Raw genomic sequence first — 16,336 nt, forward strand, 5'->3', positions numbered from 1 at the left:
GTTTTTAATGATCATGCACTGTCTTTCTTTCCTTTTAAGGTATTACATGCCTTATAGCTTGTGTTATAGGAATTATTTTCACCACTGAAGCAGGCAACTATTGGTTTGTTATATTCAATGACTATGCAGCAACCCTGGCACTTCTACTGATAGTTCTGACTGAAATCATTGGAGTCTGCTACATCCACGGAATAAGAAGGTGAGCACATTAAGCTTTTTTCCTGATCAATGACAATGCATCTTCAGAATGCAATTCGTGTAGAGATTGGACAACTATTTCTGTTTAAGGCTACACCGATGGCACTTTCATTCACATTTAGAGATCAGTAAAGGAAAATTAACTAAAAAACGTACCTGCATATCTAAAATGCTTTTCAGAATGTTCCAATTCATGTTACACCACATTAAATACTTTTGAAATGCAGTATCAGTTGCAATGCAGGGAACATAGCAGCCAATTTGCACGCAGCAAGCTCCACAAATAACAATGTGAATATTCTATTACAGTGATAAGTTTTGGCTAGATAACTGAGAACTCCTTTACTCTTCTTCGCTATTGTGCTTTTAGATCTTTAAAATCTTATTGCAAATGCAGCACCCCTAACAGTGCAGTATTCCCTCATTGCTGTAGTAGAGCATTGTCCTTGTTTTATAGTCAAGTCTCTGGAGTGGAACTTGAACCCACATCCTTCGGACTCAAAGCCATGGTCACCAATTGGACTAAGTTAATCTGTTATCAAAGAATGCCATTATTGTATCTGTAAAACTAAGGGAAACAAAGTAGACACACAGGAATGAAGGGTATATCTTGTAAATTTCTTAGTCCCAGTACTCAGAGCATCGCACACTGCCGGGCATGAGCAAGCATAGTACGATACAGAAAAAAGACTTTAAAGGTATTGATACTTATTAACAACTTATTGAGTACCATGTTTTGATGCTATCCACCCTCTACTCCTGCCAGTTTTCTGCCTCCCCACTCGCTCCAACACATAGGCCTCCAAAAGGGACTTCTACACTTCTGAAAACTTGAATCATGACTGGTGAAATTGTAAGTTATATCATATCCTCCAGGACATTACCTATTCCTCAACAAACGTCACTAACAGCAGACTGTCTGGTCCTTATTGCTGTTTGTGGGAGTTTTCTCTGTACAAAATTGGCTGCTGTATTTCCCATCTTACAACAAAGACCACACTTCAAAAAGCAGATTCAAAGAATGGTTACAACATGGAAGTAGGCCATTCAGCCCATTCAAACTGTTCCATCGCTATAGTAAAGCAACCCAGCTCGTCCCACTCCTCTGCCGTCTTCCCAAAGTCCTTTCAGATACTAATCCAACTCCCTGTTGAATCCCACAGCTGATTCTGCCCCCACTGCTCCCTGTGGCAGGGTATTCCAGAGCCTAACCACATGCTGCATATAAAAAAAAATCTTTTGCCAGCTACCTATACCCTCTGTCCCGTTTCTTGACAGTTCTGCCAACAGGAATGTACTCTCTCTAACTGCCAACACACTTCATGACTTTGAACACCTCTATCAGATCACAACCTCCTCTGTTCCAAAGAGAATAATGTCAGCTCCTCCACTCTATACACATAACTAACATCCCTCATCCTTGAAATCATTCTAAACAGGTAGATTCTATCATCGATTGCTCTAGAACTACCCTGTCTCCTACTTTACAATGTTCTACTTAACCAATAGTGCCAATCAACAACTCCACCCCCCCCCCCAACAACTTTCCCCACATTCTTCCCTTCCCATTCTTTCCTAAACATCTTGTACACAGGAGTATGTAGAACTCATCCCTTCCCTTTTTTTTAAAGCTAGGTTGCTGTTATTTCCATACTATCATAATCCCATGTGCTTAATTAGATCTGCAGCCCACCAACCCTGTCGAACAAGTCTCTTGCATTTATGTACCTGTCCTCTGTCTTGTGTTCTCTCTCTCTCTCTCCCTCCCTCCCTCCCTCTCCCTCTCTCTCTCTCTCTTTCATTCATATATATTCTGGTTCTGTCTAAAAGTGCTCTCTTTTTTTGTCCTTGTGCTGTTTATCTCTCCCAACATTTGTAGTTTATTTCTCCTTTTCAACATTATCTTTCTTTGCCCAAACGCCTGTCAAATTCGATTGAATATCCCCTCCACAATACTAGTGAACATTCTCATGAAGGCATTGTCATAGCTCTGTTGAGGTACAGTTTGTCCAGCCTATACAGGTCCACCTGCTCAAGAATTGGTCCCAATGCCCAGGAACCTAAAGTCATCCCTCCTCGACCATCTCTCCAGTCATGTGCTTATCTAAGCTATTTTCCTTTCTATACTCACTGGTGAATGGTACAAGGACCAGGCTGAAGATTATTATCTTTGAAGCTCTGCTTCTAATTTCTTTCCTAACTCCTTACAATCTTCCAGCAGGACCTCATCCCAAAAACATTATAGCTGCTGATAATGGACCGTGACATCTGGATATTCACCCTACCCACTTCAGAATTTCTGCAGCTGCTCATTGATGTCTTTAACCCTGTGAATAGGGAGGCAAAATGTCATGGTGGAATCACTTCATCAACTGCAGAAACTCCTGTCTCGTCTCCTAACTATAGAATCCCTACAACTATGTTGATCTTTCTCTTCCTTCTCTGTCCAGTGCAGCCATCCATGGTCTGAAGTTGCAGTCCTCAAGGGAAACTTCCTTCCTATCAGTACTCAGAAATTAATACTGGTTAGAGAATAAAATGCCCTTAGCCATCTCCTGAACTGCCTCCCTGCTCCTTTTTGTTCATTTGTCACTCATTCCTTTTCTGCCTACATTCACTTGACCCATGGGGTGACCACCTCCTGAATCCAGACTCAAATATTAACCATTGTGACCTCAACTCTTGTTCAAGCTCCAAAACCTAGTGCTCAAGTTCAAGCAAAAGACGTTCCCTGCCCCTGTAGTTGTCCTCTTCATGGGGAGCATGCTGAAAATCCCACATGGTGCAGAATGTGCATTCCTTGGATCCTCTATTTGATTAACAGAAATATATACTTAAAACTACTATTACAATAAGGTTACTTATTGTTTAGTTTACCCTTAAAGAACTATGTAACTCCAGCCTTTCAATGTTTAAATTCACTGTGATTCCCTTTTCTTATTTCATTCATATTCACACACATCAGAGACAAATGTGCTGCCTGGTGAACCAAAGTTCATACTGTATGCAAAACTGAAGAGATTAAAACTCTACTTCCCTTACAAACCTTCACATGAAGGTTACACTCAATCTCAATTTAACCCCCTTACCACCCCACCCCAGCCCACCAACTGTATAAAAGTGTCCCATATATTTCCCTGGCCTGTCATTGATGTTTTGTTTAATCAGTTTCAGAATGGAAAAGTACTGCCTCTCCATTACAATACTCTGTTAAGACATTCCTCTGGCAATTTGTCAAATTATGATCTCTCACTGATAATTTATAAGGCGGAATTTAATCTTACTACTGCCTGAGTTTGCATTTCCAGCAAGGAATAGAATGGAAAATGATAACAAAATTCACACAAACATACTCAGGATCTTTTGCAAACTTGATTTCAACACTATTCTAGGCTTTCATGACATTGTGTTAGAATATTTTAAAGAGCTTTATTCCTTCTTGTCCCAGAGTACTTGCTGTCAATGCAGTGGTTTTTTTTAATCATTTCATCTTTATGTGGATATCAAGACTGGGTAGGGCAAATGATGACCATAAAGAAGTAAATAATTGACTGATTGAAAGCTGTCCCTTTTCAGGAAAGCTCATTTCCACCACACTCTTCCTGGCTCAGCCATTGGCTATAAATCTAATTGTCTTTTTATTTATTTCAAGCATATATTACAGAAGTACTTTATTATTCTGGTAGGGTGAATGTTATTTAAAAATCAATCTACATTGTCCCCATAATGCAGAGGATTTAATTACAAATGCTACAGTTTACTCACCCTTCAATATCCTCCCCAGTCCACACTGTGCACCCCTTCTGCTCCACACCCTCTTCTCCCCTACAACAAGCCCCCAACCCTCTCCCTTCACCTGTTTCTCTCACCCCCAAACCTCGTTGCTGTCACAAGAACACAAGAAACAAGGAGCAGGAGTAGGCCACCTACCGCACCATTTAATACAACCATGACATATCCACCCAGGCCTCCTTTGTGCCAGATCTGCAAATCCCCAATCACCCAATCTTTCAACAATGTATCTACCTCCACTTTAAATACTTCTAATAATCAAACCTCCACAACTCTCTAGACCAGAGAATTCCAGAGACGCACCACCGTCTGCACCCCGTCCCTCTTTCTTAAACCTATATCCCCTCATGTGGGATTCTTCCACGAGTGAATACATTGCAATGTCTACCATGTCAAGCCCCCTTAGAATCTTATATATTACAACAAGATCACAAATAAACTCCAACCTCTTTAGCCTCTCTTGATAGGACAATCCTCTCATCCTAGGAACTAGCCTGGTGAATCTCTTTTGGACTGTCTAATATTACCATATCCTTTCTTAGGTAAGAGGACCAAACCTTGGCACAATACTCCAGGTGTGGCCTCACAAACACCCTTTTCAATTTTAACAAAACTTCCCTATTTCTAAATTCTAATCTCTACACAATAAATTCTAATCTCTACACAATAAATTTGCCTTCTTGATTACTTGCTGAATCTGCCTGCTAACAGTTTGTGCTTCATGTACAAGAACACCGTGATCCTTCTGTACTTCTTCACTTGTTAGCTATCTCTTCCCATTTAAATATTAAAGCCTTTGACAAGGTCCCACGTGGAAGGCTGTTTCAAAAGGTTGGAGCCCAGGGGATCCAAGTAAGTTGGAAAAAAGGATCCAAAGTTAACTTGGTAATAGGAAACAGAGCGTGATGGTAGAGGGTTGCTTTTGTGATTGGAAGCCTGTTATCAGAGGGTGCTGGGACCCTTGCTATTTGTAATATACATTAACAACTTAGATATGAATAAACTAAGTATGAGTAGTAGGCATGCAAATTACATGAAAACTGGTGATGTTGTAGATAATGAGGGGTGGGTAGTCTTGGGCTGCAGAATGATATCGATCAGCTGATAAATCGGACAGAGCAATGGAGAGGGGAATTTAATCCTGATAAATATGAGGTGATGCATTTTAAGGGGTCCTAAAAGTGTCCAACATACAGTATACTACGAATGGTAGAGCCCTAGGGAGTATTGAGGAACAAAGTGTGTACAAGTCAAAAGATCACTGATGGTGGCTGTGTAGTTGACGGGGTAATGAAGAAGTCATATGGAATGTTTGCATTTATTAATCGAGGTATTGAGTATAGAAGTCAAGAAGTTATGATACATCTCTATAGAAGTCTGGTTAGGCTGCATTTAGAGTATTGCATGCAATTCTGGTCACCTCACTATAGGAAAGATATCAAGGCTTCAGAGAGGGTGCAGAGGAGGTTTACTAGGATGCTGCCTGGATTAGAGGGCATGTGCTATCAGGAGAGGCTGGACAAACTCGGGCTTTTTTCTCTGGCATGGTGGAGACTGAGGGGTGATCTGTTGGAAGTGTATAAAATTATGAGGGGCAGAGATAGGGTGAACAAGCAACATCTTTTTCCCATTATTGAGCAATCCAATACCAGAGGGCATGCATTTAAGGTGATAGGAGGTAGGTTCAGAACAGATGTGAGGGGCACATTTTTTACAGAGAGACTGGTGGATGACTGGAATGCGTTGCCTGATAGGGTGGTGGAGGCAAATGCATTGGGGGCTTTTAAGATCAGCCCTTGATGGGCACATAAATGAGAGGAAAATGGAGGAATATGGGCATTCTGTAGGCAGGAGGGAATAGCTATGCTGGCCAAACATTGTGGGCTGAAGGGACTGTTCTGTGCTGTACTGTTCTATGTTCTATGTAACTTTAGAAAACATTAGTGAGGCCACATCTGGAACATTACATGATGGCACTGGAAAGGGTGTGGAATAGATTCCCAGAAATATTGCCTGGGATGGAACATTTCAGTTGAGGACAGACTGCACAGGCTGGGTTTGTTTTCCTGGTACAGTGAGGCTGAAGGAGGAACTGACAGAGGTGTACAAAATTATGACAGGGATCAATAGGGTATATAATAAGAAACTTTTCCCTGTGGAGCGCTGTTCTTGTGCTCAGAGCTAAAGGACTCATTATGCAATCCTTCCATTGTCACTTCAAAAAAACTGCTTTAGACTGAATTGATAAAGTTAATGATAAAGTGCAGTGGGTAGATTTTTTTTGCATTTATAATTTGGCATATATGTGGAAGTGGACTTGTGTGGAAGTAAGTGACCATTCAGTAAGTTAACAAAGAGAGTTCTAATAATACTGTCAGACATTTTGTCGATCATGGTACCTGTTCATGACACATTTCCTGCTATGCCCTCACCACAAATGCAGAGGGTTATGAGTTTGAATCCCACTCCAGAGACCGAAGCTCAAAAACCGTGATTGACACTCCCACGCAGTACAGAGGGAGTGCAGCACCGTTGGAAGTGCCACCTTTCGAATAAGGCTTTAAACCAAGAGCTTTTCTGTTCTCTCAGGCAGACATAAAAGATCCAGTTGCACTATTCAGAGTGCATTCTCCCCAATGTCATGATAAATATTTACCCATCAAAAAGCATCATGAACAGATTATCTACGTTATAACATTGTTGCTTGTGGAAGCTTACTGTGGGCAAATTGGCTGCTGGTTCTTTTTCTGTACCAGAACAGTGGCAACGCTTTCACAGTGCTTCAAAGTGATCTCTAGCCTAGAAAGGCACTATAAAAGGCACACGTTTCTGTTTTATACAATTAATCACAATTGCAAATATTTTTGATATTACCAGTAATCATGGAATAATAATTAATGAGAAGGGTTTCTTTTACAGATTCCGGGGTGAGATTGAAATGATGGTGGGACGCAAGCCAAATTTGTACTGGATCATTACCTGGGTTTTCATAAGCCCTGCTTTAATTGTAAGCCTCCTGATTTTTTATGTCGCTGATTACACCACAAGTGGAAGGTTATCATACATTGCGTGGGATTCATCCGAGGTATGTGCACAATCTGACTTGATTTAGCTGTGTCCAAGCATTTAATATCAGCCATGTATACTACAAGCCCAGCAACAATGGGGCCTGCTGTTTTACATAGCAATAGCTCATGGCTTCTCACTGATGAGCTTCCCCCACCACCCTCCAGCCCATATGGTGAGCGCAGAGTGTAAGCCAATCAATACGACCACCTAAATTTGCAAATTTCTCTATTTGGCCAGGTCCAGGCATGCAGTGTTTATAAACAGTAGTAATGCGGAGAACTAAATGACATTGACACACTCTGACATCAGTAGTGGGGAAGTTACTAGAGGGGATTCTGAGGGACAGGATCTACCAGCATTTGATAGACAGAGCCTGATTAGAAGGAGTCAGTACGGCTTTGTGGGTGTGAAGTCATGCTTGACAAACCTTTTAGAATTTTTTGAAGAGGTAACCAAAAGGGTAGATGAGGGTAGGGTAGTAGATGTTGTCCATTTGGACTTCAACAAGGCCTTCAACAAGATCCCGCATAGTAGGATGGTCTGGATGGTGAGGTCCCATGGAATCAAGGGAGATCTGGTTAGGTGGATTCAAAGTTGGCTCGGAGGTAGGAAGTAGAGGGTGGTGGTTGAAGGTTGTTTCCTGGAGTGGAGGCCGGTGACTAGTGGTGTGCCGCAGGGGTCAATGTTGGGATCCTTGTTATTCATTACTTATATAAATAATTTGGATTCAAAAGCACAAGGCTTGATCAATAAGTTTGCAGATGACACGAAATTAGGTGGTGTTGATAGTGTAAAAGGTCATTGTAGATTACAGGGGGATCTTGATCAGTTAGGGAAGTGGGCCAAGGAGTGGCAAATGGATTTCAGTGCTGGTAAGTGTGAGGTGATGCATTTTGGAAAGTCAAACCAGTGTAGGACTTGTAAGTGGTAGGGCACTTGGGAGTGTAATGCAACAAAGGGACCGAGCAGTACAAATGCGTACTTCATTGAAAGCGGTGTCACAGGTAGACAGGTTGGTGAAAAAGGCATTTGGCACACTGGCCTTCGTCAGTCAGGGCATTGAGTATAGGAGTTGCGAAATTATGATGCAGTTGTACAAGTCATTGGTGAGGCCGCACTTGGAGTACTGTGTACAGTTTTGGTCACCCTGTTATAGGAAAGACATGGTTAAACTGGAAAGAGTACAGAAAAGGTTTGCGAGGATGTTGCCAGGACTAGAAGGCCTGAGTTATAGGGAGAAGTTGGCCAGGCTAGGTCTTTATTTCTTGGAACGTAGGAGAATGAGGGGCGACCTTATAGATGTGTTTAAAATTATGAGAAGCATAGCTAAGATGGATGATAACAGTTTTCTCCCCCAGGGTAGGGGAGTCCAAAACTAGGGGGCATAGATTTAGGGTGAGAGGGGAAAGATTTAAAAGGGACCTGAGGGACAACTTTTTCAGCACTTGGATAGGTACATCGAGGAGGGGGGGGACTTAGAGGGATGTGGGCTGAACGCAGGCAATTAGGACTAACTGGGTGGGCACGTGGTTGGCATGGACTGGTTGGGCTGAATGGGCTGTATCGCTCTATGACTCCATGACATCGTCTTGGACAGAAGTAAGGCGATCCTCCATCAATGCAGCAAATTCAGAACAGAGGATTATGATCTGTGTGTGAATTCTTATTCTAACTGTTTGAGGTAAAAATGATGAATCACTGAAAGACATGGAGAAGTGCTAAAACACATGTTGCTCCCTCCAACTGCATTGTGCATGTGTGCAAGTGTCACACACTCATCACAAGCATACTTGCTCCATCATTCAAACATCCCACTTCTAACCTTTAGACTTGTTAGGTGGGGTTAGCACAAAAACTCTAAAATGTTATTTGTATTGTCTCTCTCCAGGGCTTGAATAATAATTGTTTTTGCCCCAACTGCTTCTCTTGTACTCTCCACTCAAGATCTGGCTGAATTAAGCTCAGCTGTGTTCTGAATCTTCTACATATTCTCTGCAGTAGTCACTCAGCAAAAGTAAAACCCATTGTGGCATTGTTCTGGAGTTGAACAAAAGGTTTTCCAATGGATGTCCTATTGTTAAATTTGAGTACCCTTAAAATTCTGTTTTCTTTCTGCTTCCTTGACAATTCTCATTGAATTCTTTGCCACGCCACTTGATTTTAGATGATATGGTGAAGTGTATGCTGTGTACCATTTTGTTTCATAAAGCACTCAAATGGAAATTAATCATTATCTGAGATTAATTCTTCATATTGCCCATGAGAAAATAGTTCTCAGCTTTTCTGTTGTACATTCTGTTACAGTACAGGAGCCAATGTTTTTGCTTCAATCCACTTCAAGTGACTGTCTCGAAATACTAAGAAGTTATCAATTCCCTTCTCATATAAAAAAATGTGTACTGTTAGAAAGGCTTCCTTGGCCACTTCCTTGACAACTTTATAAAGTTGCCTTTGCTGGCTTGGTTCTTCAATCTTGACAGATACTGCATTGCTGACTTGCTTTTCAAAATCATTATCTTTCTAGGCCAAGGTACAACACTTCTGGCAATTGTCTGCATGCTCACAGTCCAGAATGTTCAGCATGAGGCTCTTCTGAAATATTTCTTCTCAATATTCTTGATGTGACAGCTCTGCGTCTTGACCTAATAGAAGCTTTTACTGTTGGCAACTAATACCATTGCATACAGTACAGTCTCATGTCTTCAGCTACACATTTGTCCAACTCACTTCATCCTTTTAAAATCTTTTCAGAGACCTGGTTGAGAATGAGATCTATTAGACCTTCTGATAGTTAATGTTCCACTTCTTTGGTACTTGTCTCTACATCATGGTGTGTGCAAAGACGTTTATCCATACTTGTCATATCTTGTCTAGTGTAGCTTGAATCCATACCTTAAGGTAATCCAGTTATATGACTACAGGTCCCTTCATATACTAATTATCTAATATTGCTGACTTTCCTCATCCATATTCAGCATGTGACTGGACTAGTTTGGCTCCAATTGGTTTTGCATTTAAACCCTGTGAGTAAGCAATGGATACTGTTAAATATCACCCTGTAATCTCCATAGTTGTTCAACAACGTTGTCCACTTCAGGTAAATATTCTCTGCATCTTCCCTTTTGCCTCATACAATCACCAGAGTTGTATAAAAGTGGTCTAACTAAGAAGGCAAAAGCAAGAACAGAGGAAAGCTTATGGAGGATAGAGAGACAATCAGCACCCACTGGAAGGAACACTTCCAGGACCTCCTCAGGATATCCTTAGACAGAACCAGCATCGACAGAACCCCCTTCTCAGTATCTCATAAACCTCCACTATTCAGTTCACCAACAGTCACTCCCTGCCGTTCATAAATATACTTTCATCTGGTGCATGACTGTCTAATATCGGCCAAATAATTCCCCCTCTTCCTTCGTGCACCAGAGAGTCTGCAATTTGCACTCCAGCTCAATGATTCTGAACCTGAAAGGTTCAAGCTGGAAACATTTCCTGCAGATTAGTTTGCTTGGGGACATCTTATCATCCACAAACTCCCTGCTGCAATCCAGGCACTCAAACTGCCCTGCCATGTCCTAAACTGTCCTTGCTTTATTTATTTAAATTTGTCACACATTGACACATATACAGTACTCAACTCCCAAAGTTTGAATTACGAGAGAAGAATACGCTATTACCAAATAGCTCATTTAACACAGGTGACAATGGAGTATTTCTAACCTATATCCTTGTCGTTGCTTTTGAACTGAATTTGCTATAGTAATGAAAAAGGAAATGCTGAAAACACACAGCAGGTCAGCCAGCATCTGTGGAAAGAGAAACTGTTAACATTTCAGGTCTGGGAGCCCTCATCAGAACTGATGTAATGTCTCTCCCAGCAAATGCAGTTTTTTTTTGATTTTCACTTACTTATGAATTCCCCCTGTGTCTTGTTAAAGGGAAACAAGCTCTTTACAGACCAAAACTCAGGAATATTATCAGTGGTGATTCATAATGGAATGACATGTTATTGTGAAAAAGGCATGAACATGATAGCATTTTCATCCAAACTATCTGTCACATCTCTATAGTCTCTTTCTTATTCAAGTTTGTTTTGGTTATGAACATAAGAACATAAGAAATAAAAGCAAGATCTAGCCACACAAGATCCTTCAAGGCTGCTGGAACATGCATCAAGATCATGGCTGATTCTGAGCTAGAACTACACAACAATCCTGCCTAATCCCTTGGTGTCCAAAACTTTAATCATATGAGATTAAATACAATCCTCATCCTATGGATATACAGGTGTATATATGTAAAAAAACTTTCATTTCTCTAAAATGTTTCATGTATCTTCAAGACCTCCCAAGGCCACTGCTGTAATGTCCCTTCATGACCAGCTTTTCTGAAATTCTCTGTTTTCTCAGCCCGCCAACATTTCATTTACTTGTATCATCAAGGTCACTGCTGCTTGTTCCTTGCTTTTACTCCAAGATACCTTAGACTGAGTTTCATGAAGTCTTTTCCCAGGAGCAACTGGGAGATGTGGAACAGAAGCATAGAATTTACAGTCATAGAGTCTCACAGCACAGAAACAGGCCCTTCGGCCCATATGTCCATGCTGACCATTGTACCCATCCATTTACGCACAATTATAACACAGAGACATTTGGCCCTTTGTGGCTATGCCAGCCAGCAAAGAGCTATTGAGCCTATTCCCACTATCCAGCTCCAAGTCTGCAACACTGAATTCACCAATTGTTCATCCAGATACTTCGCAATGTGATTGGATTTTGACCTCTGCCATCTTACCAGGCAGGGAATTCCAAGCTGAAAATATTTTTCCTTAATTCAGTTCTGAACATTCCACTAATTAATTTAAATCTACATCCCCCAGTTACTGACCGCTCTGCAAATGGAAATAGATCCTTCCTCTTCATTCCATCCAGGGCACTCATAACTTTATACAATTGAGTTAAATCTCACCTGAACCTGTGGTTTTCCAAAGAAAATCTATTCCCTTTTGGTTATTTTCTTTGGAAAACCACAGGTTCAGGTGAGATTTAACTCAATTGTATAAAGTTATGAGTGCCCTGGATGGAATGAAGAGGAAGGATCTATATGAGATGTCTTAATGAGTATAAAGGTGAATAAATCCCCGGGACCTCATGAGATGTAATCCAAAATGCAACGGAAGATTAAAGAGGAGATGGCTGTGACCCTGACAGATAGAGTTAAATCTTCACTGGCCTCAGGCAAGTTCAAGGTGATGGAAAACAGCAAATGTGGTATCTTTATTCAAGAAGGGCAGCAAGAAAAATCAGATACAGTAATCATAGGCCAGTTAGTCTGATGTCAGTTGTAGGGAAATTATTGGAATAGGATTAACCCACTCTTGGAAGGTCTGGTATAGTCAGCACAGATTTGTTGGTGGGAGATCCTGTCTAATTTAACAGTTTTTTTGAAAAGGTAACTAAATATAATGATGAGGGCAGTGTGGGTGATGTGGTTTACGTGGATTTCAGTAAGGCATTTGACAAGGTCCCACGTGCAAGGCTGGTCCAAAAGATTAAAGCCCATTGTATCCAAGACAAATTGGAAAATTGCATCCAAGATTGGTGAGGTAATATGATACAGAGGGTAATGGTGGAGGGTTGATTTGGTGATAGGATGCCTGTGACCAGAATTGTACCCCAGGGATTGTTGCTGGACCCTTGCTGTTTCTTGGATACATTGATGAGTTAGACATGAATGTAGGAGATATGATGAGTAAATTGGCGGTGGTGTTAATAGTGAGGAAGGTAGTCTTCAGCCGGAACTCACCAGCTAATATTGATTAACTGGTAAATTGGGTGGGGCAACATCAGGGGGAATTTAATCCCGATAAATGTGAGGTGAGGCATTTCCGGTGGTCTTATTAGGGTACAACATGATTGGTAGAGCCCAAGGCAATGTTGAGCAGAAAAAGGGACCAGGGTGTACAAGTCAAAAGATTCCTGAAGGTGGCAGCACAAGTAGAGGTGAAGAAAGCATACAGCAAACTTGCTTCCTTTAATGTAAGTGCATGGAAATCCTGTTACAAAGATATTGGTGTCACCACAGCCGGAATATTGTGTGCAGTTCTGCTCACCATACCATAGCAAGGATGCTGTAGTTATGAGGAGAGACTGCATGGGCTGGATTTGTTTACTTTGGAGCAGAGGAGGCTGAGAGGGGACCTGAGAGAGGAATATGAAATTACAAAAGGCATAAATGAGGGTTTATAGTAAAAAACTTTTCCCCGTGGCAGAAATGCCTGAGACCAGAGGATATAGCTTTAATGTGTGAAAGAGATTTAGAGGGGATCTGAGGAAGAATATTTTTCACCAAGTTGGTTACAATGCACTGCCTAAGAAAATGGTGGAAGCACTTAAGAACACTTAAGAAGCATCTGGACAAGCACATGAATTATCAAGCCATAGCAGGCTACGTACCGAGTGCTGGTAAATAGAATTAGTGGTCGGTGTGAAGGTGGTGGGCCAAAGGGCCTGTTTCTGTGCTGTATGACTCTATGAACCATTAGGGTCGCCAATTTTTCTTCATAGCCAGATTTCCTTAGCACTGGTAGCATCTTTATAAATCTGCTCTGCACCCTCTCAGGAGATATCACCTGATTTCTGTGATGTTGTGACCAGACTCGTTGGAATTCAGAAGAATGAGAGGGGATCTTATAGAAACATATAAAATTGTGAAAGGGATAGATAAGATAGAGGCAGGAAAGTTGTTTCCACTGGTTGGTGAGACTAGAACGAGGGGACATAGCCTCAAGATTTGGGGGAATAGATTTAGGACAGAGATGAGGAGAAACTGGTTTTCCCAGATAGCAGTGAATCTGTGGAATTCTCTGCCCATGGATGCAGGAGAGGCTACCTCATTAATATATTTAAGACACAGTTAGATTTTTACATAGTCAGGGAATTAAGGGTTATGGGGAAAAGGCAGGTAGGTGGAGCTGAGTCCACGGCCAGATCAGCCATGACCTTATTGAACGCCGGAGCAGGCTTGATGGGCCAGATAGAAGCATAGAACACTACAGCACAGAAAACAGGCCATTTGGACCTTCTGGTCTGTGCCGAAACTTTATTCCACTAGTCCCATTGACCTGCACCCAGTCCATAACCCTCTAGACCTCTCCCTTCCATGTATCTATCCAATGTATTCTTGATGTCCTATGATGTCCTACTCCTGCTCCTATTTCTTATGTAGAACTGCACACAGTTGGAAAAGGGATTTTGTGACATTGAAGTCTGTGGAATTTCAGTAATAATTTTTACACTGGGAATGAATTTGTGAACTTTTTGGGTGGGGGGGGTGGGTGGTGTTGAGTTTTGAGATCCTTACTTCTGAGCAGATATGACAGTTGCTGTGATATTGTATTTTCCAGGGAAGATCTGTGACGCTGGAATATCCTACTTATGCCTTGGCTATCATTGGACTTCTCGTTGTTGCTTCAATAAGCTGCATTCCTTTGATGGCAATAGTTGTGTATATAAGGAAGCAACTGAAAAAAGGAAGCCTGCTATAGTTAAAAAGTTAACTTGGGTATCTTAAAACTGTATTTTAAAAAAGCATTCCTTCCGAACTATAATTTACTGTAAATATTGGCATTAATAACTGGAAAGTTCTATGGAGCAAATATTAATTACTTCTTACTTACTTTAAATTGGTTTTAAAAAGAGTTATATCTGCTTATTTTAATATATTTTGGAAATTATATTGTTGCTGTAAGATGGACTGTGTGAAATTTTGGAAGGGAAGCATTGTAAACTTGGGACGGTCATAAATGCAAGTTCTGCTTTACTATTATTCAACTGCATTTGTGATCTTGGGAGACTGGGCAGCTCTGAAATTTTCTACATGTTGGGTTGCCAAGCATGTTACCTCATAACTACTATTGTCTCTACTTAAATAAAACATATAAAATTTTAAAATGTCCAAGTTACTTTACAGGAATATTATTAAACAAAAATTGACACAAAAGAAAACATTAGGAGACATGGGGTTAAGGAGCTAGGATTTAAGGAGTGTTACGGACTCAGTGAAAGTCCCTTTAAGATAGAGAGTGTGTGTGTATGTGTGTGTGGGGCGTGCTTACGTCAATAGAAGATAAAGGACGTAATGACGTTGTTGAAGAAGTAAGAAGAAGAAGAAGGAGAGAGAGAGAGAAGGGAGAGAGACACCAGCCTGCTTGTTTTCTCTATCGATGGATGAGAAACAATAACTGTGTTTGCCATTGAAATCCATGTATGGAAGTTGGAAGTAATCCGGTGGAGTTCACTTTGTTGCTGACCTGTAGAAGGAAACAGGTATTTGTGTGTGGACGACCACGGTTCGGATGCTTTTCGGGGTGAGGAAGTCACTACCGAGTAAACACTGGAGTGTCGTTTGGGTTCCATCGTGGAACATTTGGATTTTGTATGTACTCTCTCTATGTTTTTCTACATCTACATCTTATCTTCAGACAACGGTGGTTGTTGAAGAAGCCCTTGCTCATGTTTCACCTTATGGCTTGCGGAACTGAACTTTAAGAACCATTCAGGAACTGGGAGTTTTGGACTTTGTCACACACACACACGAAGAGTTTAGTTTTGGGGTTAACGTTCGAGGTTTAACATTTTTGAATTCTAACATACTAACATTTTTACTTTTATTTTACGTATTATCATAAGTAGTGATTAATAAAATAGTTTTTAACACTGAATCATGCTCAGTGTGTTTCTTTTGTTGCTGGTTTGTGACAGGAGGAGCTTAAAATATGAAAAGCTACATAGAGCACACACGAAATGCTGGAGGAACTCAGCAGGTCAGGCAGCATCTATGGAGTCAAGACCCTTTACCAGGACTGGAAAGAAAGAGGGCAGAAGCCTAGGTGGAGAAACTTAAGGAGGGAATTCCAGGGCTTCAGGTCCTGACAACTGAAGATATGGCCATCCTCATGGAGCAACTAAATTAATGAATGAGCAAGAGGCCAAAAACAGAGGAGAACTGAGACCTCGGAGCACTGCAGTGCTGCAGGCGAATACAGAGATAGGGAGTGAGCAATACCAGAGGTATTACTCGTGTAAAACAAGGATCAGAACTTTATAATCAATTTTTTTTTTACCAGGAGTTAGTGTGAGCCTGTGAGCACAAGATGATGGATGACTGGTGTGAGTTAGGACACAGGTTGCAGAGTCCAGCTGTGCATGTTTTGGAAAAGTCAAGTCTACAAGTAACGAAGGCACAGATGTGGGTTTCAGCAGCAGGTCAGCGAGGT

At 41.1% G+C, this 16,336-nt stretch overlaps 1 protein-coding gene across 1 annotated transcript in view; it reads left to right on the plus strand.

Annotated features, from left to right (window-relative positions):
- Positions 1 to 14,699, plus strand: part of LOC127570254 (sodium- and chloride-dependent transporter XTRP3-like) — a 51,095-nt gene extending 36,396 nt beyond the window's left edge. The window contains exons 9-11 of the mRNA XM_052015598.1: positions 40 to 199; positions 6,910 to 7,075; positions 14,465 to 14,699. Coding sequence (XP_051871558.1) covers positions 40 to 199; positions 6,910 to 7,075; positions 14,465 to 14,605 — 467 coding nt within the window. The 3' untranslated portion in view covers positions 14,606 to 14,699. The remainder of the gene's footprint in view (positions 1 to 39; positions 200 to 6,909; positions 7,076 to 14,464) is intronic.
- The last annotated feature ends 1,637 nt before the right edge of the window (positions 14,700 to 16,336 follow it).

This window comes from Pristis pectinata, chromosome 5 (assembly GCF_009764475.1).
Source record: "Pristis pectinata isolate sPriPec2 chromosome 5, sPriPec2.1.pri, whole genome shotgun sequence".
Lineage (NCBI taxonomy): Eukaryota > Metazoa > Chordata > Chondrichthyes > Rhinopristiformes > Pristidae > Pristis > Pristis pectinata.